General features: G+C 33.1%; 2 protein-coding genes across 4 annotated transcripts in view; one reads left to right on the top strand and one right to left on the bottom strand.

The window, feature by feature from the left end:
- The window catches only part of LOC143351796 (alkaline phosphatase), a 391,261-nt gene that overhangs the window by 132,061 nt on the left and 233,995 nt on the right, over positions 1–25,205 (bottom strand). The window lies entirely within an intron of this gene.
- LOC143351847 (caspase-1-like) overlaps positions 1–25,205 on the top strand; it is a 223,517-nt gene that overhangs the window by 121,600 nt on the left and 76,712 nt on the right. For all 3 annotated transcript variants that reach the window (XM_076783895.1, XM_076783878.1, XM_076783886.1), the window contains exon 4: positions 24,747–24,922. In XM_076783895.1, the coding sequence (XP_076640010.1) occupies positions 24,747–24,922 (176 nt within the window). The remainder of the gene's footprint in view (positions 1–24,746; positions 24,923–25,205) is intronic.

The raw sequence follows: 25,205 nt of genomic DNA, 5'->3' as shown, positions 1-25,205 counted from the left end.
AGCGTAACGAGTCGCATTTCCATTATTTCGGTAACCTTGCTTTTATACAATTCGTGTCTGCTTTCCATGCCTTAGCTGATGAATGAAAGTGATATTAAATGACACACGTTTCACAGAATACTGTTCACATGGAGTTGCCTAATTGAAGGTACACGAAACAACCATCACGTAATTTGCAAAACATTTAAAGTTCTCAAGTTTAGAAACAGAAACGAGTAATATACTGATCCAGACAATATGTCGACAAATTTATAAAAAATAAATTAGTTCTGTCTTATCAATTATTTGTTATTCGAATAAAATTTTACCCCTCTTTGATTAGAAAGATCAAAAGTAATTAGCGTGCAACAAAATTGGAAACGTTAGTGCTCGCCTGTAAGTCAACTGTTCAATATTTCAACGTCAGAATTGAATTTGAAAATTACAGGAAGGGCTTACGTTGCTGGCTCCGAGAAGACAATTTCTTCTGTGAATAATTCGTTTTCAGAAGATAATTACTATTAATGACTCTCTGTTCGAGGAATTTAATGAGATTGAAGAGCCCTTTCACTGCGAACAACTGTAATACTTTGATTAAATGTTATAAATTGTTACAGACTCAGAGATCCTTGGTGACTTTACAGGACTTTGTGTATTTCACTATGTGAACTGATGATAGAAAGAATTCATTCATGGATAAGAATGGTTCTTTTATATAAAACCACAAAACATCCATCAATAATTTATATTCAGTCGAAGTTGGTATCTAGATGGCCAATATTTGTCAGTTCAAAACGTATATGTTGATTTGAGTACAATAAAAAAAATAAAATTCCTCTTCAGCATAGAGGTTCATTTAATAATGCATAGAATTTTACAAATTAATTGACAAAATGTCATGTAATTTCAGTAAGTTCTTACAACCAAATTGACGGAATCTTTTAGCTCGTGATTTGAATGGCGTGAATTAAACAGGTTATTCACAATTTTGAGGGTAGTTTTCACATACTGAATATAAATATGATACAAAAAGATAGGGGTGCAATATTTCTCGATGCACTGTTTATTTACGTGTGCAAAGTTTTATAAAAATCAGTAAGGTTTGGTCGAGTAATATTTTTTACTAGAGGCACGAAGTTAGAAAAAGTTTGGAAAGCCCTGATCTAGAATGCTATTTAGGAAACGCTAAGAGAACTTGCTATAAACATATGGCCTGCTCTAAAAGGAACCGCCCGTGAATTGCATTCGAAATTCGTAGATTGTAAGGAAGCTAAGAATCGAGGACACACATACTCTTTGGAATGAAAGCACCGAGTTTGTGGAGTAAAACTACCCTCCGAATGTTTCAACCCTCCGTCGCTCTCCACGAAACGACTGGCGCCGAACAAAACATCTTGGATGGAAGTAATTTACTGTTTTCACCGTCGAATTAAAGAGTCACGGAAATGACTTTACTGTTTCGAGGGCTTCCTTTAATTCGATGTTTTATTTTAACGGTGCATTTTCCAAATTAGAGGAATTTACTCGATCTGTATTTCTGCAACAAAATATCAAGTTTCGATGTAAGGACGAATTTACACATATCAGAGTATATTTATATCAAAGAACGGTAACCTTCGCTACGAATATCATTATTTTGATTCATAAATATTGAATTTCATAATTTAAGTGTAATTGCATCATGAATAATTATGTTTAACGCGAAACCAAAGCGTGACTAGCACGAAATGTCACGTCGATCGTCGAATATTAAATTCATCTTGCTATCTATATTATTATTTGTTTCCTCGTTATAACTTAACTAAAATTCTCGTTTAAATTGTGAGTTCTCACGTGCAGGGAAGCTTAGATACGATTAAAAATTTGTAAATATAAAAATGCAAATAAAAAAGCTTACTTTTATCGAAATCGTTCTCAAATTCATTTGGGGCAACCATATCTTATGAAACAAGTTCAAATGAGTGGAAGAAATTAATTTGAAAAACTTTAATTCAAAGAAAAAACCTCCCCTACTATTTCTACGTACCATTTTTCCTTTTCACTAATTTTAAATAGACTAACAACGTGTATTAAAGATAGTCAAACTTTACACGCGTGCAGTTCCGAAACAACGAGTGTTTCTTCTTAATTGAGTCACTGTTAGAAACTAAAGCTTCTACTGGCAATAGTTTTCTCTTTGAAATGGTTTTTGGTTTATGTCGATTCGACTTTCCGTTTTGGAGATATCGTAATTTAAATGAAGTAATTTTTTAAATTCCATTGTCCGTCTTACAAAAATCTATTAAGATGTATTAGAAACACTAAAGCTTTAAAACGCGTACAGCTCTAAAACTACTAGTGTTTTGTCCATAATTGAGCTACCTTTAGAAGCGGTGAAGCTTCCTCTTTGAAGTGGGTTTTGGTTAATTACGATCCGACTTTCCGTTTTGGAGATATCGTAATTTGAATGAAGGGGTAATTTTTTGATTTCGTTAACCACGCGATCGACTTGAATGAACACTCATTTTAAAGGGCTTTTCACCCTCTATCCGATGAACATATCAACTGTTATTGTTTATGCATTTGTTTTCATTTTGTAACAGTTAGAAGAACGATAAAAATCCCCGTTACAACTGAAATAGTGGCGTATTAGAGGAGTGAGATCGAGTGACCTAGATTTCTAAGGAGGTCAATGACCTCGCGACGTATACAATAGAAAGTAAACAAACGCTTCGAAGTCTTATATCTCCGGAACTGATTACGCTATCGACTTGAACGAACGCTCGTTTTAAAGGGCTCTTCATCCTCTATCTAATGAATATAACAACTATACTTATCTATGCTGTTTTTTATGTTTATTTCGAAATTTCCTTTAACTCTATGCACCCAAAGAAGTATCAGCAATTCCTGTCGATCATACGATCGGTGTACGATAAAACTGGATTATAAATTGCTTATTTAATTGAAAATTAATTTAAATTCGTATACAGGATGTCTACGTAACTACTAAGCATCATTTCTTCGTAAATAATGCTTTTCTCTGGAACTATCTTACAAATAAACTTCAAACCACGTCATTTTATACACATAATACAAACATTAGGCTTACGTTATCCTCTAAAAGTGAAAAAGAAAGTCATTTGACCGGTCATGATAGCTATACATCGAGCGTCGGTAGGTTTAGTGTTAAATGAAAAGCGGGTGGCACGATTGTTACGCAACCCACCCGATGACTTAGGAGCATACGATTTACGAGCTTCGCGCAACGTAAGAACATCTTTGTCCGTCGGCGACAAAGGCTTTTGATAAATGCACGTCGGACAGTGTCGCGACGGCGGCTATTGTGTCAATATTTTGCATGGACGAATATTAGAGAGAAAAATTCGAACAAAGTGGAGAAACACGAAGTTTCTGGATGACGTCCACGGTTCCGTTTACGAAATGTTTACCGACGATTCGCCAGCCTCGAGTTCCAAGACCCCGTTTGTTCTAGCATGCGGATTTTATGCTCGCGTCGCACGAATTTAAACCCTTTACTGTCTGATAAAATCACGAAATATGGCTCGTGGAATGACTGCTGTTTTTACGATCATACGTTAGCCGTGTCTGCTGAAAATGTAGGGGTCTCAAACAAGTTATCATAGCCGTTACATAACATTTATATTGGTTATCAACTAAGTAATTGCGGATTTTTTTAATAAAATTAAAGACTGTTTTTTCATGGAACGAAATAACTTTAGTTAGTAATGTACTGTTCATTTTTAACAATGATCTTTTGCCATCTTTCAGGCAACATCATAATTCATTCATTCATCATCAATTTTTTTAAAGATGGATTCCATGTTCATAAAAGTTCTGGTTTTTATCGACAAAAAACTGAGTCGAGTGTGATTTGGTATCATCATTATTGAAATTTTTACCATTGAAGAAATTTTGCAACGAAAGAAATGATAATGTGACGGTGCAAGGTCAGGACTATGGTGGATTTGGCAACACATCCCAACCAAGTTCCAATAATTTTTGCTGAGTGGCCAAAGATGTGCATTGTCATGGTGGAACACAATACCCTTACGATTTATCAATTTTGGTCGCTTTTCTTCAATTGCATTATACAGTTTGGTTAGTCGTTAAATGTACACATTTGAGTTGATGGTTTGGTTGCGTGGTAAAAAAAAAACTACACGATCGATCGATTAAATCTTCTCTCTGAACGACGATTAAAGTATTATCAGGCAACAATAACTAAAAGCTACTTCAACTAAAGCTACGTATCAGTGAAATCCGCAATTCCATAGTTGTCAAACCAACATTTAGTACTGTTTTATAAGTAATCGTGGAGATTATTAAAATTATAAATTCACATACAGTCCAGCGTTCGAGAGTTTCTAGCTCCTTTGTTCGACGAATTTTTATACGAAGCTTGAATATCGTGACCAATAATCTTCGCGAAGGTCTTTGTACGGAATTCAGAGGGGCAAGGAGAGGGTGTCGGGCGCTGGCTGCCCCTTCGACACGGTTGACCCGAAGCGGATTACGACGTCGTCGATGAATAAGACTACGAGAAGTTGCACAAACATTTTACAATGAAACGAACTCATTAAACGTCCTTCTGCCAGCGGGGGTAACCGGTTTTCTCTCGGGCATAACTAGCGGAGACAATCGCGCGAAATATAGACGCGAGCGGAAAGTCGGATGATCGTGGAACTTTGTAATAAGCGAGGAAACTTTTCATATTCCCCCCTGCCCCCGCGCGCTTGGAATGCGTCGAGATATATCGCGTTAAATTTATAACTATTCCCTCGTCCCTTCGGTTTTCATTTTTTTTTCTTTCGACTCTCATCTCGCTGTCTATGCGGACGATTAAATTTCGCGGACAGTTTGTAACTAGTTAAGTCGAAATGTTATACGATGCAAAGTCTCAGTAATTTGGACGGTGATTAAAAATGGCGATCGGCTCGGCGACGACGCTTTCCTGCTCGAAACGGCGAGAGTACTGTGCTCGAGCGAAGAGAAGACTACGTTGGACATCCCCATTCTAGTCTACTACTTTATTCGCCCAACTATGGCCAATGTGTGCGGTGGTAGACAGGTACTAGAGTGGGAATGCCCACTAGCCTTCTTCTCGCGTAAACCCTTGTGCATCTTAGGCGACATGCGATCCATTCGTGAAAATAGTTTTGCATTTCGAAAATGTTCCAAAATAACTTTAATTCAGTTGCAAATATGTATGATGAAAAATCTCGAGGATATGTTTTTCCAAACTTACATCCATAGCAACGTTTATCTTAGAACGCCTAAACGACTGATGGTGATATACTTTATTTTATAATACAATAAATACTATAAATACTTTATTTTAATACAGATTGAAATAAATTTATTTAAAATACTTTATTTTTGATCTTATGTTTCTAAATATGTGTTAAAATATATGGTTACAGTGGATGTTGAGAATGTACTTGCTCCAAATAAATAAGACAAAGTATAACAAACAGATACTACTAAAATTTCTACTATAAATTCTGTAAATACTTTATTTTAATACAAATTGAAATAAATACCTTATTTTTTACCTTACGTTTCTAAATATACAGGGTGTTCAGCCACCTCTGGGAAAAAATTTAATGGGGGATTTTAGAGGTCAAAATAAGACGAAAATCAAGAATACTAATTTGTTGATGAAAGCTTCGTTAAACAGTTAACGTTTAAAGTTCCGACAGTACTGAATTTTTTTCTCGAAAATACGCAAGATTTCGGAGGTATGTCTATTCACCAAAAATGATTGTAATTGACCTCCGCAACTGAAAATAATTTTTCCAGAATAATCTGAAACTTTTCAATTTTGTCGAAAGATTTAGGCATCGATTTTTCTTAAAAATTCCTTTTTCATTTTTAATAAATTTGTTAGACACTGTACGGAAATATTGTTTAATACTTCTTTGTAGGTATCCATGAGTTCTACTTAACCACTAAATTTTAATTAAATCCATTGACTATTGTAAGAGTTATGGCTGTTTCAAAATGGGACCACTTTTATGGGGTTTTTCTAACTTTATGGTGTTAAAGAACAATTTTTCCAATATACTTAGAATTTCTACATATTCTTGACTAAAATACGCATTGTTTGCATTTTGAAACATTAAAATCGTCCAATCCGTTCAGGAATTATGATGTTTTAAACATACGCATGAAATTTCAGTGAAACATGTCAATGCATAGTCAGACATCAGATTTTCAGTAAGGAATTTTTTTCTCGAAACTGAGTAAGAATTTGGAGATATGTCTCTTGACCATAAATGATTAAAATTGACCCAAGCAACTAAAAATATTTTTTCCAGAACGATTTGAAACAATTTTTTTGCGCCGATAAATTCCTCCACCAAATGAATTTTTTCCTTGAAACTGGGTAGGATTTCGGAGGTATATCTATTCACCATAAATGGTTGTAATTGACCCGTGCAACCGAAAATAATTTTTTCAGAACAATTCGAAAAAATTATTTTGCACCAAAAAATTTAGGCACCTACCCCCTGTCGATTTTTCTTAAAAATTCATTTTTCATTTCTAATAATTTTGTTTGACGCCCTACAGAAAAGTTGTCTAATACTTTTTTGTAGGTACCCATGAGCTTTACTTCAGAAAAAAGTTTCATTGAAATATATTCACAATTGTAGGAGTTATGGCTGTTTGAATATTAGACCATTTTTATGGGGTTTTTGTCATTTTGCGGAGTCAAGGACCAACTTTTCGCATATTTTTGCGATTTGCACATATTCTCCACCAAAATGTGCGTAGTTTGCTTTTTTAAACATTAAAATCGTCCAATCCGTTCAGAAGTTATGACGTTTTAAAGATTCGCATGAAAATTCGGGCAAACATTTCCGGCCAGAAATTATATTTTCGGTAAGGAATTTTTTTCTCGAAACTGGGTAGGATTTCGGGGGTATGTTTGTTAACCAAAAAGGCTTGCAATTGACCCGTGCAACTAAAAATAATTTTTCCAAGACGATTCGAAAGTCTTTTTTTTTCACCCAAAACTTTCAGTACTTACTCGAATTTTTTTCTCGAAAGTGGTTAGGATTTCGAAAGTATGTGTATTCACCAAAAATGATTGTAATTGACTCCCGCAACCGAAAATAATTTTTCCAGAACAATTTGAAATTTTTGAAATTAATTGTTAATAACTTTTTAACGATACCTCCATCAGCAAATTGGTATACGTGATTTTCGTCTTATTTTGGCCTCTAGAATCCTGTATTAAAATTTTTCTCAGGGGTGACCGAACACCCTGTATGTTAAAATATATGGCTACAGTGGATGTTGAGAATGTACTTGCTCTAAGTAAATAAGGCAAAGTATAGTGAACAGAATGGGATAGGACCAAGCAATCATTTTTGTTTCGTAGAATATTGCTTCTTCTTTCGAGTGAGGAGTCCACACGAACGTATTGGGATGTATTTGCGATGCTGCAATGTGCTTGCACAGTGCACGCGGGAGATTTTGGCAGCGAGTCTGCCCCCCGCAGGCGGCGCAGAACACATTCTAAGCGCTCAGTATGAAAAGTAGCCGCATTTGAGGTTATGCGTGCAATGTTTTCCGGCTGGCCATCGAGAACGTCGGCAACACATGGTCGAATGCGGCCGCTCTTCGCTTTAAATTCTTAGAACGAGTTTTGAAGATATACAAATGGGTATACTTAGGTACTAGAAATTAATTCAGATAGAAACAAAAGGGTAAAAAATATTTTATAGCTCCCAAATTATACAGAATTTCTCAAATTGACACACCAAAGCCCTGAAATTAAAATTTAATTCGTGCAATATAATTTCTATTTGTAATTATTCAATCTTCATAGTATCATAATTAAAGTAGACATTTTATTACACAAATGGGTGTATGTAGGTACTGGAAATGAATTCAGATGGAAACAAAAAAATAGAAAGTACTTTATAGCTCCCAAATTATGCAAAATTTCTCAAATTGACATACCGAAGACCTTGAATTAAAATTTAACAAAACAATATAATTTTTATTTGCAATTATTCAGTCTCTATAGTGTCATAATTAGGAATAGAAATTGTATTACACAAATGGGTATATTTGGATACTAGAAATTAATTTAAATAGAAACATAAGAATAAAAAATACTTTATACCTCCAAAACTATGCAGAATTTCTTAAATTAACATACCAAGTACCTTAACTTAAGATTTTAACTCGTGCAATACAATTTATAGTTCTAATTATTGCACACCAGGGTCGACTGTTCTAGCCAATTACTTTAGTGCACACTTGTTACGTCGTTTTCAGTAAAGTTCCTAAACTATGCTCGCAGAAATGCACGTACCTAACCACGAATAAACTAATTTGAACAGAGGTTAAACAGTGGTGAACTTTAACTGAACGGCGTTACTTCTCGATTGAGAATTGAATTCCGAATAATTGAATTAAAATTTCCACCGATCAAAGTTGAATCAATCGAGGTTTATAAATTTTTAACAGCAAAAGAAAAATTATTTGCAGACGTTCGAAAAATTGTTTCGCCTGACGATGGAAAAAACATTGTCGATGTTAAAATTCTTAGTAACAGTGTAAAGTTACGTGCCCCGAAGCCTTCCTCGCTTTGTTACTCAGACTTGAAGTTTTCGTTTCGACATTTTGCAAGTGACTTTTCTGAAAGTATTAAATTGTTCGACAGTGATAATATCAATTGCTACGGAAAGACATGGAAATCTGCGAGAGTGCTTGTAATATTACGTTACACAACGTACTCGAGTAACTTACGTTTGCACGAAAATGTATACGCTTCGAATGAATATTCAACGACTATTTAAAAGATGTATAACACAATAAAATATGGAAACTGAGACTTACGTTAATATTTCGTAACGTTGTATCATTATTACTTTTTTTATCACTTATTATTAATGTTAATTTCTTTTTCTATATGCCATATGTTCGAGGAAAAACACAGTCTCAATTTTAAAAAATTCTTTTGTATTATTTGTACCTAGAATAATTTATCAATTTTTTAGATAGTATCGATGAAGTGAAAAATTTGTCATTCCTCGACAAATTAATAGTTTGAAAAGTTTATACGTTCAATAATAATGACATTCGTGTAGGATTTAACTATTCTAATTTCATAGGATTTACGCTATTGGCTTTGGACAAGAGGTTCAATTTACGAATCATGTAAGAGTTCCTTTTAAGAATCTTTACCGTAACACAAGAAATTAAAGACAGTTCTATAGCATTGACAGCACTGTATAGAAATGTTCAAGTTACGAATCACGTTTGGGGTTCATTTTAAGGATCATTACCGTAGATGGTAACACATTAACCTATAGAACACAAATGTATGCAATACCCAATATAAATGTACATCTGTTAAATATTTTCTGGTGTTTACAGGGTGTTCCACTCACGAAAACAATACAAAAAAATTCATACAACTATTTAGAGAACCCTAAAAACATTTTCTACTGTGTTTACGTATAGGATCGAGTCAAATAAATTCTCGGTGGTCTTGTTTGTATAAAATGTGAAATAATCTACAAATGTTTGCAATTTTCTCATTTCTCGACGAACCTATTAAAAGTAAAGAGACAGACAATATAATAAAAGTATTATCGCAAATTGTTTTGATGTTTCGAGAGTATATTTTTCCCCCATAAATCGCATGCAATTATTAGTAAGTACGAGAGTGCGAATCCCATTTACGTCCGCAATATTTTTAAGCGACGCCCCGTGAAATCGATAATTGTCATTTCTTCTCGACGGGGACAACATATGCGGCACCTGTCATTTTTTTTTAATCTGTACGTCCCACTGCGTAAACTCGACCAGATAAACACTATTATTTTTTTGTTTCCTTCTGTTCCGATGTAGTGGCAACATCAACAGCATAGCCACGCTGATCGTCGTCTCCGGATTCGATATCCAGGAGGCAAAAAAACAAGCGTACACGCGACTTCTATTTGCAGTGCAAACAGTGTTCCTGCCAGTTTCGACGTACGCGCGATGAAAACAGGCCCACACGGGACGAACGGTTAAATATTCTCGGGGAAACGGTGCAATTTGTTCCGCGGTGTCTTTAATTTACACAAAAAATACAACCACCGTTGATTAACACAATCGTGGCATCGTTTAATAGTCGAAGAACCAGCCGGGTCACTTTTGACCCTTGCTAAATTCGCGCCCTCAGTAATTACGAAAAATATATTTACGATTGATTTGCAAAATTTATAAATTTCTTGTACAAATGTAACTGTATTATTTGTTTACGTGTTCAGAATATCTTTTGCAATATAATATGTTGTTATTAATGGCGGATAATTTGAGATGAAATCATATTGATCCATAACAAAATTTCCATTTTATGATTTCAAAAGGAATTGTATACACTTTCAATTGCATGCATTCTATTTATATACAGGGTGTCCTAATAGTAATATGAAATAATCTAGTACTCGTTTTTTTATGTGCATTATGAAATACAATATTATTTAAATGATCACCTTTCTTTTAATTTTATTTGATCTGTAGAATCACTTTCTAAAATATTTAACACTAGTAAACTATGGTAGATACAATGTGTCTCACAAACTCTGTTCATAAAAATATCTTCAACTCCGTCGACGACACAGAAAAATACTTCAGAGAAGAATTAAATGGCTTCGAGGGAAGCATAATTTGATGCAATTAGTTACGACGAAAAACCATTAGTTTAAAAGATATTTAAATGTAAATATTTCTAGTAAATCAATGACATATTATTATTCTAAAATAATGTTTTCCTTCGTATGGCATTCAGTATTTTTTAATGTATTAATCAATTCAATTTTTCATTCTCAACAAAGAAGTACTGCATTGCTTAATACTGGATCTTATAGTGAATGATAGGAACGTGACATACATGGTGTTTTTAAAATTTTAATGAGAGATTCTAGAGACCAAAATAAGACGAAAATCAAGCATACTAATTTGTTTATGGAAGCTTCGTTAAAAAGTTATTAACGTTTAAAGTTCCGCCCGTACTGAATTTTTTTCTAGGAAGTGGGTAGGAATACGGGGGTAAGTTTATTCACCAAAAATGATTATAATTGACCCCCGTAACCGAAAATAATTTTTCCAAAACGATTTGAAACTTTTCAATTTTCAGGGTAACAGACTGTTATGGTCAGACATTACATTTTCAGTAATTAATTTTTTTCTCGAAAATGCGTAGGATTTCGAGGGTATATGTATTCACTAAAAATGATTGAAATTGACCCCCGCAACCGAAAAAAATTTTTCTGTGAGTGATTTGAAACTTTTTAATTTAATTTTTTAATAAATTTTTAATGAAGTCTCAGTCAAGAAATTGATATTCTTTATTTTCGTCTTATTTTGGCCTCTAGAATCTCCCATTAAAATTTTTCCCAGGGGTGGCCGAACACCCTGTATATAGAACAGTTCTTCTTCAAGAATCATTTTTACATCTATACTCTTAGAGCATATAGTTCGTGTTTACAATTTTTCCACGTCGTACTTTTCTATATTAAAATTTTTTGTCAATCTGAAGATGACTCAAATTTGGAGTAGAAATGTTCGTTTTGAATTAAAAATTTCATAAATAGAAGGAACTAGTTGAATCAGAATAGAAACTTTATTTCTAAATTTAATTATTTTCTATCCTTCCCTAATAATTAATTCAACGTTGACACACTTAAATGCATACGGTGCTCGACTTTTGTAGTTTTGACATTGACAATGAGTAGATGCTCTTTCTGTCGTCACTGGTTTGGGGTTAAGATTGAACACATGTCGACCGTTGTGGCTGGAACGAGGTGAAAACGATCGAAACAATTATTCGCGACTCGTGTAACGATACATGACACGATTTAATAATTCAGTTCATGGCCGACTGCTTGTTTCATGGCACGACACGCGTTAAGGGTTGTTCCCGTTGGCGCTGTGCCAGGGAATCCGGATAACAAGCAGTTTACCGAAGGTCGAATACGTTTGATACTCGAAACGGTGACATTTTTATTAACCACAAAATTTCATTACTTTCGGTTTTCGCTAATTTTCGTCGAACTACCTCGTTAACTATTAAGTTTAGATTCAATAATCAGTAAACAATATTAATAATAAAAAAATACATCATAATACTATCTTACTTGAAGAAAATAATTATTTAAACGAAACAATATTTTCATAAATTAAGTAAAACATATCTATTTAAGCATGCAATGAATAAGATTCCATTTTATCTATTTAACTTTTTTGTATGAAATTTATTTCTCATTTATTTAAATTATTTTACAAAATTTTAACAAATTATGAATAGTAAAAAATCTAAGAAATTGCAAAATCCAAAAAGTTCTTTTTGACAATCATAAAATAACCAGGTTTAGACAAGTGTGTTTTAAAACTTTTTATCATCAAAATTGTTTCCTTACAGAGTGAGAAAGAGTAAACATAGAAGAATTGAAGTTAATTTTTAAATCTCTGAAACGAATACACCAACGATCGTGTAATTATTCAATGAAGTAATTTTTCGCACAACACATAATTGTGCAATTATTTAAGGTGAGCCTATTGATTGCGACTAGTACCATTTAGGGATTATTACCCTTTAACGTTACACTCATGTTCGCTGCAAACTGTGCATATTTACTACGCCGTCGATAACTCGCATTGTAAGCAAGATTGAGTTAAAGCAACGCGTTATCCAACATTGCCAATAATAACAACGATTTCGCTGCTATTAATGGCACTTTGACATAGCCGTTTTAATAGTTCGGAGAACTATTGATGAACAGACAATCGATTCTCAAGCGAATGAACGTATCGGTGTGCGCGATGCAAACAAGAAAAAAATTCGTTTATTTAACTTCGCAGTAATTGAACAAATTTCCTTCATCGTATGGAATGGTAACCCGTGTGCAGAAAAATTGAAAACGTTTGGAAACCGTTTCCAAAGATCAAAGAGTACGGTGGAGTTAAAACATAATATTTGTGGGAACAACTGGTCAAACGCTAGAGTAATCGTTTCTCATTTTCAAGGAACTCGAGGATTTAAGTTATTTCAAATGTTAGTTTACTTTGAGAATGCACCTGCGGAGAACAAGAGAAAAACGTACCCTTCGTAGTTTCGCTGGTCTTCTATGAATTTAGCAAGATGCATTATTCACTTTTTCTGGCGTCATGGGTATAATTTTTGCGGTCTACGTTCTACGAAACTTCGCGTTGCAGATACGAGCGGACAAACTAGAGAAAAGCGAGTCTCCACAGGACGTTTCCGCGAACGCAGTTCCTTAAAACTGCAAAGTGGCTATAATACTCCGCGAAAGAAACATTCTTTTAAATATACACAATGAATGGCCTCGAGATCTGAATAAACTACATTGGCGAACTTCTATCATTAGTTTTAGCCCGAAGTCGAGGACACGAACGATAGTGATACAGAGTAAAGTAACTCGAAACGGAAATAATATTTGGTCAATGGAATTACTATAAATAATGCAATTCATAGGTTAATATGAGTAGTTTTAAAATGAGTTTTTATTTTTAGTTTTCGGTGTACTTGTTCTGTACATGGGGACTATTTTCTGTTTCTAATCTTATAATTAATGATATTTTATTTTAAAGTTAATCATAGCATTTTCATGTGAGAATTTTACTATTTAAAATTTATTTATAATTCCACTCCACATTCGATTTATCAATTTATTACATATATATAATATCCTATATACAGTACCATTTTCTATTTTTTTTTCTTTTTATGAATAAAGATATTTTATTTTAAAGTTAATTAGCACCTCAATGTGTGAATTGTACCTCTATTTAAAATCTAAAATTCTGTTTAAAATTTATCTATATTGAAAGAGAAGAAAACCTGACGCCAAAGACCAACTCGATAGAAGAAGCACTAAAATTGTATTTTTACAGAATACTGAAACTTTAATTATTAATGTCTCAAAAGCTTTCGAGTACCTGTCCCAATAATGCTATACAGGGTGTTCCGCCACCCCTGAGAAAAATTTTAATGGGAGATTCTAGAGGCCAAAATAAAACGAAAATCAAAAATATAAATTTCTTGACTGAAGCTTCGTTCAAAAGTTATTAAAAAATTAAATTAAAAAATTTCAAATCGTTCTAAAAAAATTATTTTCGGTTGCAAGGGTCGATTACAATCATTTTTGGTCATTACACATACCCCCGGATTCCTACGCATTTTCAAGAAAAAAATTCCTTACCGAAAATATCATTTCTGGCCAGAAATGCCTGCCCGAATTTTCATACAAATCTTTAAAACATCATAACTTCTGAACGGATTGAAGGATTTTAATGTTTAAAAAAGCAAACTACGCGTATTTTAGTGGAAAATATGTACAAATCGCAAAAATATTCGAAAAGTTGGTCCTTGACTCCGCAAAATGAGAAAAACCCTATAAAAATGGTCCAATTTTCAAACAGCCATAACTCCTACAATTGTGAATGTATTTCAATAAAACTTTTTTCTGAAGTAGAGCTCATGGGTACCTACAAAAAAGTATTAGACAACTTTTCTGTAGGGCGTCAAACAAAATTATTAGAAATGAAAAACGAATTTTTAAGAAAAATCGACAAGGGGGTAGGTGCCTAAATTTTTCGGTGAAAAACAATTTTTTCAAATCGTTCCGAAAAAATTATTTTCGGTTGTAGGGGTCAATTACAACCATTTATGGTCAATAGATATACCTCCGAAATCCTACCCAGTTTCAAGGAAAAAATTCATTTGGTGGAGGAATTTATTGGCGAAAAAAAATTGTTTCAAAACGTTCTGGAAAAATTATTTTCAATTGCGGGTGTTAATTACAATCATTTTTGGTCTAGAGACATATCTCCGAATTCCTACTCAGTTACGAGAAAAAAATTCCTTACCGAAAATCTAATGTCTGATTACGGATTGACATGTTTCACTGAAATTTCATGCGATCTTTAAAATGTCATAACTCCTGAACGGATTGGACGATTTTAATGTTTCAAAATGCAAACAACGCGTATTTTAGTCAAGAATATGTAGAACTTCCAAAAATATTCGAAAAGTTGTTCCTTAACACCGTAAAGTTAGAAAAAATTCCATAAAAGTGGTCACATTTTGAAACAGCCATAACTCTTACAATAGTCAATGGATTTAATTAAAATTTAGTGGTCAAGTAGAGCTCATGGATATCTACAGAAAATTATTAAACAATATTTCCATACAGTGTCAAACAAATTTATTAATAATGAAAAACAAATTTGTAAGAAAAATCGACAGGGGGTAGGTGTCTAAATCTTTCGACGAAATTGAAAAGTTTCAGATCATTCTGGAAAAATTATTTTCAGTTGCGGGAGTCAATTACAATCATTTTTGGTGAATACAAATACCCCCGAAATCCTACGAACTTTCGAGGGAAAAATTCGTGTAGGTGGACAAATTCTATTAATAATTTTTAACAATAATTTTATTACTAATTTCTTAACGAAGCCTCCATCAAACAATTGATGGTTATTATATCTAAAATCACGCGCTTTAAGAAAATGAAATAAATAAAGAATCCATTTTAAGAAAATATAAGTGTATATTGTATGTACTCTGATGAACTTAGAAGCTCTACGATCTATTTGCTAAAATATTTTAATATCTATCTGTAATAATATATAAACAGGTAAAATTGACCAGCAAGAAAGAGGAATTCACGCACAAAACAATAATCAGATTCGAAACAGAGATTTAGCGAATAATTCTTTCCCAAATAATAGCCGCGATTTTGCACGCATTTTGCATTAGACGAATCCATTAAATCGAATATAGCCAAAAGAACCCAGTTTACCGCTGAAGCGGTTCAGAGGGCGCGTATTCAATTAGTGTGCGCGTTTATTCAGCCACTGACGAAAGTTTATTCGAGACATGTTACGTTTCGGTTGAATACACTCATTAATTCAAATAAATCAGCTTTGTTTGAATTAATCACGGTACAGAGGCCTGATGAATTTGAGTGAAATGGTCCTGCTCTAAATAAAGGAATATGCAGATGTATAGAACACGCAGCACCTCGATAAGTAGAGCAAAATTGTCTAAACTCGCCTAAATCGACTTATACTAAATGCAAACTTGATTTTGTTATTACTGAGTATAAGCAAAATTTAGTTCTGAATATATGAAACGATTGGGTATACTCATAATTTATTTGAAACAATCATGCTTTTCTGAAAGTATTGCGATACTTAAACTGGTATAATTTATAAACTCGTGTTTAGTACATTTGTTGCTATGCATTTTGTCTAATATATTATATATAAATAAAAAATAAAATTTTATAAACAGATCGAAAAACTATTATATAGTATAAATTAAAATTTGAAATTTTTTCAAATTTTTATTCTCAACATAGTTTTCTAAATTGCACAATAATAAAATTTTATTCATTATTAGTGTATTCTCTTATTTCAAGATTTCTTATCAACCCAGGAATATAAAGAATTATATTAACAATTTAAATAAAAACTATATTCTTTATTTAACAATTAGTTGTAATATTTTGTTAGACAAAAACAGTTTTTGGGTATTTTTAATCATAAAATTCAGCTCTTACAACAGATTCTACCAAACTGTTTCTATACACAATTTGTTTATTTTCTTGAGAAGAGCACATGATAATTCAATAATTTATAATGTGTTAAAAAAATTACGATTAAGTATTTAAACTAAGAAATAACGAACACTCATTTAATATACGGATTTACTGAATATTATTCAGCCAAAGTAAGACATTTTTTTTTTATTCAATAAATGTCTGCCAGATAAGAGAATGTTTCAGACAATATCAAACAATCTCAAACATCTCTCAGACTTAGATTTATTTAAAAAAACAAGCGTTAGACAATAGATCAATCAATATCAGAAGCATTTGTAAACGTACCCCAATGTTCAATGTAACTTCATTAGATTAATTTGAAATACAGACAATATTTAATATCATGATATAATACGCAACGTGGGACGAATTTATAATTCGCTATTCGAAACGACGATCCCTGACATGTTTCAGTACCTGTAGAGTCTATAAATAAATTTACGTAACAATATTTGATGTATTTTAGAATTTAATAAATTATCATTATAATTTAACGTAGAATCTAACGTAGAAAAGCAATTGCATTTCATCTATTTTACTATTTAATAACATTATTAATTTATGTATTTTATAATTCAGTAATATTATCGATTCACGTATTTTATAATTCAATGACATCGTCAGTTTATTTACAATATATTCGGAAAAAATGTTAAATCATTAAATTCATGAAACGTCGTTACTGTTTAAATTTATTTACAGGTGTCACATTTAGTCAAACTTAGTATTTGATCCAAAGTGGCATCTGGGTAGGAATACTTAATAATACTATCAATTGTCATCTTTTGTAATCAAACGATATCGACAGTTTACTCATTATAAGTTCGTAAAATGTTAAATCATTAAATTCATGAAACATCGTTACTGTTTAAATTTATTTACAGGTGTCACATTTAGTCAAACTTAGTATTTGATCCAAAGTGGCATCTGGGTAGGAATACTTAATAATACTATCAATTCTCATCTTTTGTAATTAAACGATATCGACAGTTTACTCATTATGAATTCGAAAAAATATTAAATCATTAAATCCATGAAACGTCATGTTTAAATTTATTTACAGACGGCATATTTAGTCAAACTTGGTGTGTGACCCAAAGTCGTGTCCAGATAGGATTAGAGATAACGTCGAGTGTGCACGGAGGTGTCCGTACGCGTGTGTACAATTACGGTGGCCCGTGCCTTTAGCAGGTTGCTAGATTTACATTTTCCAGGAAACCATCAACCGACAGTGGTAATAAACTTCGGAATTTGCAGTCGGTGCACCGATAGCCGAGGGGCCATTCCCTCGAGCGGAAGAGGAACTTCCTAACGGATATTATTGTTAAGAGACCTCTGTCTCGCTAGAATGGATTTACGTTTGCCTTCGAAGCTATTAGGGTGGTGTTGCTAAAATCTTATCACTTAGAACGCTTTATCGTGGTATCCTACGCACGTGGGAAATGCTGTATCTCTAAAACGGTTAAATGATATCGATGCAGTTTTTTAAGAAGATGCTTTAAATATTTCAAACAATTTAGTAATTTTCATGAATTTTTTTAAAACGAATGCTACGTCTGTTTCAAACTTAGTGCGTTTATAATTTATTTTTCACCTACATAATAGATAAATATTTGATAAAATCACGTAAAACAATGATTCTTAAGATGAACGTCACTCCAGGTTTCCATGTTCATTTATCGTATAGCGGAGGTAAAATTCAACACCAACTGGCGTCGAATTTCGTTCAACTCGTATCATGTTTCAAGTGTTATCTTTCACGCTTCAACTTACGAATCACGTCTGAAGTTCATTTTAATATTCATCACTGTATTGTAGCATGGTACAGTGGATTACAGTGGATCCTCTATTTGGAAGGGATAGAAATGTCCAACTTACGAATCGGTGGAGATTATTTTACGAATCAATTTCCCACGAACGAAACTTCTTATTCGCTAAACTCTTTGCCTCGAAAATTAATCCCCGAATAACAGTAATCGTCGTTGGTTCGCGTTATCTAAATTTTTTTGCTATACAAGGTGCAAAACAGATCAGATCGGTTGAGAACCGTACTTGACCCAAGAATATCTAGAAACCGGGTCAGCAAAACTCAAGAAGGCGGAAGAATCAGTCGGTTAACAGGAAGAGCACTTCAGAAACAACGATGTCGCTTTAAAACATACATGCTTCTATACTTATTGTTAGAACTCTCATTCAAGGATGTAAGAGAACCTCTTAAAGAGACTGTTGTAGTCACCGTGTTTATGAACAGATAATAGTAAATTAATGGTTGGGTTATACAGTAATGTTTCCTTTTTTGAATGTTTCAAGAGATTTCTGAAACATGTGAGTTACCTCACGAAGTATTGAGTCATTACCCTAATATTTGTTTACGTAGAATATTTCGAGAATTGACACCCAGTAAAAGGAGGTAGATTCGAATTTTTAGAATGCATAATTATATTTATAAAAACTTTCCCTATACAGCTTTTTCTATCTCTTAGTAATTTTTAGATATAACTCGGATCACTTGCTTGATTCAGCATAAAGGAAGCAAGGAAAGAAGCACTTATATGGAAAGAATGGATGATCGATCCCTATTCAAGTGGATTCATAATAAATATTTAACAAAAAATATTATAGAAGCTAATAATTTACTTTAATACCCATATATGCAACATCCAATTTTATATGAAGTCTTCAACCATCACAAACATAATAGTAGTAATCACTAATGGGTCTGCTTAATTGTTCAAGATGAACTTTGGTATTTGCATGCAAACCATGTCGGTTACATTGTGTTGACAAGTGGAAGGGATTATCGTTGAGCAACAAGTGTCGTCCTTCGTTTGAGACAAGAGACGGTGGTAAGAGACCGACAATTACATGAGAGGTCAAGTATAGGCCACAGGCAGTGTGGATATCCTTGCTTAAATAAAGTGACTTCCTATTAGCCTGATAATTCTATAAATTTCTATATTGCAAAATTCTTAGACTCGTCTTCCTGAAATTGTCGATCTTAAATGTTACAATAAAAAATCGTATAACGTTTGACGAGATTCTAATTCTGGAAAATGCAATACTAATTTATCTGATATTCATGGAAATTCTGTTTTTATTTTAAATAACAAAATTATCAGTTAATAGTCTTTGTATATAGATGTCGTAATTCTGACTGTAGGGAATAATTATTTTATGTTGTTGTTTCCACAATTATAATGTATTCTCACATATTTATTACACACAGATGTTAACAAAGTTATTTGGGTAGTTTAAAAGCTTGTTAAAAACATCGATCAATTGTACGATGATACTGCCATATCATTCGAAAATTAATTATAAATATTTATTTACCATTTTAGTAATTACTGTTACAATATTGAAAATGAACATATTTGTTTGTGGTAGTGTCCTCAAGAATGTTACAATTGTTTTAAACAAGTTGATGTTATTTTTTCTAAAGGTATCTTTAATATAATTATTTATTATATCTATAAATGTAATTGTCAAAAAAGGACCCAATTAATATATTTGACATAGACTTTAGAGAAGTTATACAGTAAATATCCCTCAAGTAATATTGAATATGTAATAAGCTATTACTAATATTAAATCATTATGAAATATCTGTTTAAAATAAATTGGCGTTTTGTTTAATTTTCCAAGTAAAGTTAACTCAGCAAAATCATTTTAACGTAACCCAAATTTAATATAGACATAATATAAATAATTTATGTTCTCTATCTTGAGCAGTAATGAAAAATAAATCTAAAAGAAAATGTAATTCTTTTATTTTAGAATTATATAATTGATTTAATAAATTCTGTGTAGATTTTTTGTATTATTCGTGTAAACAAATGTAATTTCTTTTCACTCAATATATATACATATATTTTTATATTTTGTCAAAATTAAAATTTCTATCAGTATTCTTCGTTTACGAAACGTGTGTGACCCTGTTCAGAAGATAAAAAGATACAAGTAATAATAAGTGATAATAAGAACAATAACACTACAACAACGCCAATTAAAATGCATATATACGAAAAAGAAACATGCTTAATTCAGAGAAACTTGACTTGTAATAGTAGGAAGATGAGTTGTAAGTATGTAAGAAACGAAAATAATTATCAGCGATGTTCCGGTCACGTTTTTCTATGTGAACTCGTTTCCGTAATTCCCACTACTCGTGCCGATAAGCGTCCGTACGTGACGGGATTACATTATTTCCATGAATTTCCTGTAATTATATTCCTAGGACGAGGATCATTAATAGCCCGTTTCACGTGGTTTCCCGTTTCCACCGTGCTTCTTAGTTTCGCTATCGACGCGGTTGCACGGAAATGAGAGATCCTCGTGTCAAATTATCGCGACACTACTTCACTGAGTTGTCTCAAATAAAGGTAGTCGTTAGAATCAGTGGTTTCTAAAGGATAGGAGTGTCCCCAACCCGAATTCAATTTTGAACGTGTCGATAGATAAGCCCCCCAAAGAGAATTTTTTCTACCAAATATTAATCCACTACCCTCGCTATTAGGGTAGTTACAAGACAAAATTTACACTTTAAACTTTCTTTTGTTGTATGGAATAAAAAATTATAAAAAATGTCATGGGCAGTCTAACCGAAGGTGTACACGTTTGTGAATTTTTTCAGAATTTGTGGTTGTAATAAGGAATTTTAAATGATTAAAAAAGTTTTAAAATACCGATTTTATATTGAATTTATCGAGTGACCCCGTTTATATTTTCACAGTTTCTGGGTCTCGTTATGGTCACTAGTCTGTAATTTTTTCAGATTTTTCGAAGTGATGGAATATAGTTAAAAAATTTTAAATTTAATGCATGTTTGTGTTATTATAGATTGGTAATGTACAATTTCTTCAGTTTCTGATTTTTTGTTTAAAATGTAAGACTATCCTTATCTCTCGCGAAAAGTAAATCACATTTACTATAATATAAGGGAAATGTTTGTTGATATCTGCCGTGGTTTCAGGGAAAACCATATTGTAACACTATATGGGTCATTCTGTATAATTTTATAGTATTTTTGACGACGTTCGTTCCGGTTATACCATTGACGATATTACATGCCTTGGTTTACTTGTATCCACTTTCTTATACACTATAGTTCCACTTGATACATACATCATGCTAGGATATTTCAGAAAATATTGTATACTTCGAAAATTTAATTCAGTGATAGCGACAATAAAATATAATCTTAAAATATAAAACGTGATAATTTTGTGCAATATCATACTTATTTTTTACACTTTTTATTCGAAGAATTGTCACTGTAATGGTTATAGTTTCAATCATATGGATATAATTTTGATTCTAAAAGTAAATATAACAAAGAATGAAAATGGAAAAAATGAAAAATAGAGCTTTCTAACAATATGTTGGAATTAATGTTTATTTAATTCTATGCACTACCATATATAATTACCCTCGCTAAACGTTCCTTTAAAATTTTTAAAGAATTCAAATGCCCCTGAAAAATAGCGGATCTTCTTAATAGAATTAAACGTAGTTTGTTACATCGTTCAAAAACGTGGATAGTTACGAAGCCTATATAAAAGGCTGAAGAAATTGATTCGACGAGTAGCAGAGAGTACTACTCGAGAAATAAAAAAAAGAATCCGATTAGTTCTGTCCGAAGACTCGGAGTAATTGCTTCGAGAAGGAGCCACTTGTATCTAACAGTGGCGCAGAATTGGAAAAGGTGATTTGTAGTACATCAAGAAAAAGCAATGCGTTAGGAAAATAGAAGGGCCATAAAGAAGAAGCAACAATAATGCTTGAGCCTTGGAAACTGGCATAACGTGACAAAAGGTTAAGGAAACGCGATTAAATTTCTTCAACAGGTTGTGAGGAATGTATTAGAACGCAGATTACATCAGCAGAGTCCAAGCAATTTAAATTGGCTGCTCAAGGTCACCAGACAGCTCATCCCCACTCCACTATTTTCATCTTTCATCTTTTCGTTCAAAGGCATGGGAGTTCCGTTTCTCAAAGTGAAAGGCATACTGAGACCACATAGCAAAGAATAAAACATATTTCATGGGTGATTTATATTCAGAAAATTAATTTTGAGCTCGACTGCACGACATGTGTAATATGTCGCTCGACTGTACGACATATGTAATATGCTGTAATTTTCAGCATTATTATATTTTTAAATTATTAGCTTCTAAAATAAACAATTCCTACAAATATAAATGAAGTTTTTAAAAATAGGAATAAACTTTCCAGAGTGTTTCGAAAGCTTCTATCCACATTTCGACTAATTCACAGAGTCCACGAAGGAATATTTTGAAGGAAATGTTGCAATAACTTTTATCAGAGAAAAAGTCTTGTGCGAAATTGCATCGTTCTAAACACTTTTGCGACCCTCTGTATGTAAGAGTCGGAGGGCCAACTGAATGGAACCTAAAATTCGTACGACGACTCGATAAAAACGTTCGAATAGTTTGGAAAAGTGATTTTCAAGTTTGTCGGCGCACGCATTGAAATCGCGACAGTGAAATCGGAAAGGACGAGAGAGATCGAACGAACAATACGTGCTGTAGTTGACCTCTTGATTTGCTTGCGTATGACCCATCACGGTAAACAGTTCGGTCACCATTACTGTGGACCACACTGAATTAATTAATCCCTTCATTAAATTTAGTGCGGAACACGGTGCGGCTTTTGAATCTATAATGTCGTGCATTCATCCTGTTAAATTCTTGCCTTCCTGCAGATTACAAGGTTAACGTTGCGACGCGTTACAAAACAATTAATTTGCGACTATTTCTCGTGACATTTTCGCCAAATAATACAAAAAAGAAGCATTTGTTCGGTACGATTCCTTTAATCAAATTTGACTCCGTCTCTGGAACTTATTTGAGTGCTTTAAAAAATAAATTAGAAATTAAATATAATTATTGGTTTGGATTATTGATATTGTAAGATACAATCAAATCAAATTTGTTACTCAAAAGTAAACATACTTCTGTGGTATGTTTATGGAGAAAGAACTTTTACCTTGCGAAGCTTTTTAAAAATTGTTCTTGTCGAACAAATATTTTACACTTTTATGACACAAGTTCCACGGAAACATTCGTGGTAAAAATCAGTGAAAGTTTCGCAGAATTATTAAAACTCCGTGGCGCATTTCCCGCATTGGTCAACAGAGGGCTACGCTGAAAGCTTTCTCACGAGTGCTCGACCGTCTATCAATCTCTATATATACGATTTTCGACTGAGCGTTGCTAGGCCCAAGACGACACTCTATATTACAGTACCATTGTAGATAATACGTTTAATGGCAATAATAATATTCTATGTATTGTATTGTCATACAATAACAGAAAATTAATACTTTCCAAGTGCGTGGACGGGTAAAAGTTAACTAGTTTACTCACAATAAAAAGATATTCCTGTTTTACGAGAAATAGAAAGATGTTGAGACCTGTCATTGGTAAAAGTTCTCAATTCAACTGTTGAAAGCTTTTATCGTAGCTACTGTCATGGAAAGTATAATTGATTTGACATTCCCCGATATTCCGTAAACGCACAATGTTGAGAACTGTCATTGGTAAAAGTTCCCAATTCAACAGTTGAAAGCTTCTATTGTAGCTACTGGCATGACAGGTACAATAGATTTAATGTCCCCCGATATTCAATAAACGCACAATGTTGAGAACTGTCATTGGGAAAAGTTCCCAATTCAACAGTTGAAAGCTTCTATTGTAGCTACTGGCATGACAGGTACAATAGATCTGACTTCCCCCGATATTCAATGAACGCACAATGGTGAGAACTGTCATGGCAGGTACAATAGATTTGACGTCCTCATATATTCAATAGACGCACAATGTTGAGAACTGTCATTGGTGTAAGTTCCCAATTCAACTGTTGAAAGTTTTTATCGTAGCTACTCTCATGGCAGGTACAATAGATTTAACGTTTCCCGATATTTAATAACCGCAAATCTGTGTAAATGGAGAGTAAACCTGACGAAGTGTACGTGATTTTCGAGGATAGAAATGGTGAGTGGGGATTGGGAACTTAGCTTGCCCAATATTGTTCCTCCTATTACCTACTACGGCAAACACTCCGTGGCCGTTATTGTAGGCCGCATTGGATTAATTAATCCTTTCATTACAGCCGCTGAGGATGACCACAGGGATGCCGACTGTCTGATCGTAGCTGCTATGTCGCACGGTGAATCTGGTTATCTGTTTACCTCCGATGACACATATTTGGTCGAGATGCTCTGGGACTCTTTCACCGCCGACAAATGCACCACCCTGATTGGCAAGCCGAAATTATTTTTCATTCAGGTATATTTATTTTTTGAAAGCCAAGAAATACACATCCTTTCAATTTAACACGATTGATCGAATGGATATTGTCTTGTAATGTAAACATAAATCGACCTACTTTCGTTTCAGTTACAAATATTGGTGACATAGTTATCAGATGTTGATATAAAAACACAAATGTTATAAATATATATTTTAATCGCGAATTTCTATACAAAAAAGTATAAATATCTTGCACGATGAGAACGTAAATCTTGATTTCTTTCGCGGTGTAAACCGACCTCGATCTTATTCCATTTAT

This window comes from Colletes latitarsis, chromosome 1 (genome assembly GCF_051014445.1).
Source record: "Colletes latitarsis isolate SP2378_abdomen chromosome 1, iyColLati1, whole genome shotgun sequence".
NCBI lineage: Eukaryota > Metazoa > Arthropoda > Insecta > Hymenoptera > Colletidae > Colletes > Colletes latitarsis.
This window is presented reverse-complemented; position numbering and strand designations above follow the sequence as displayed.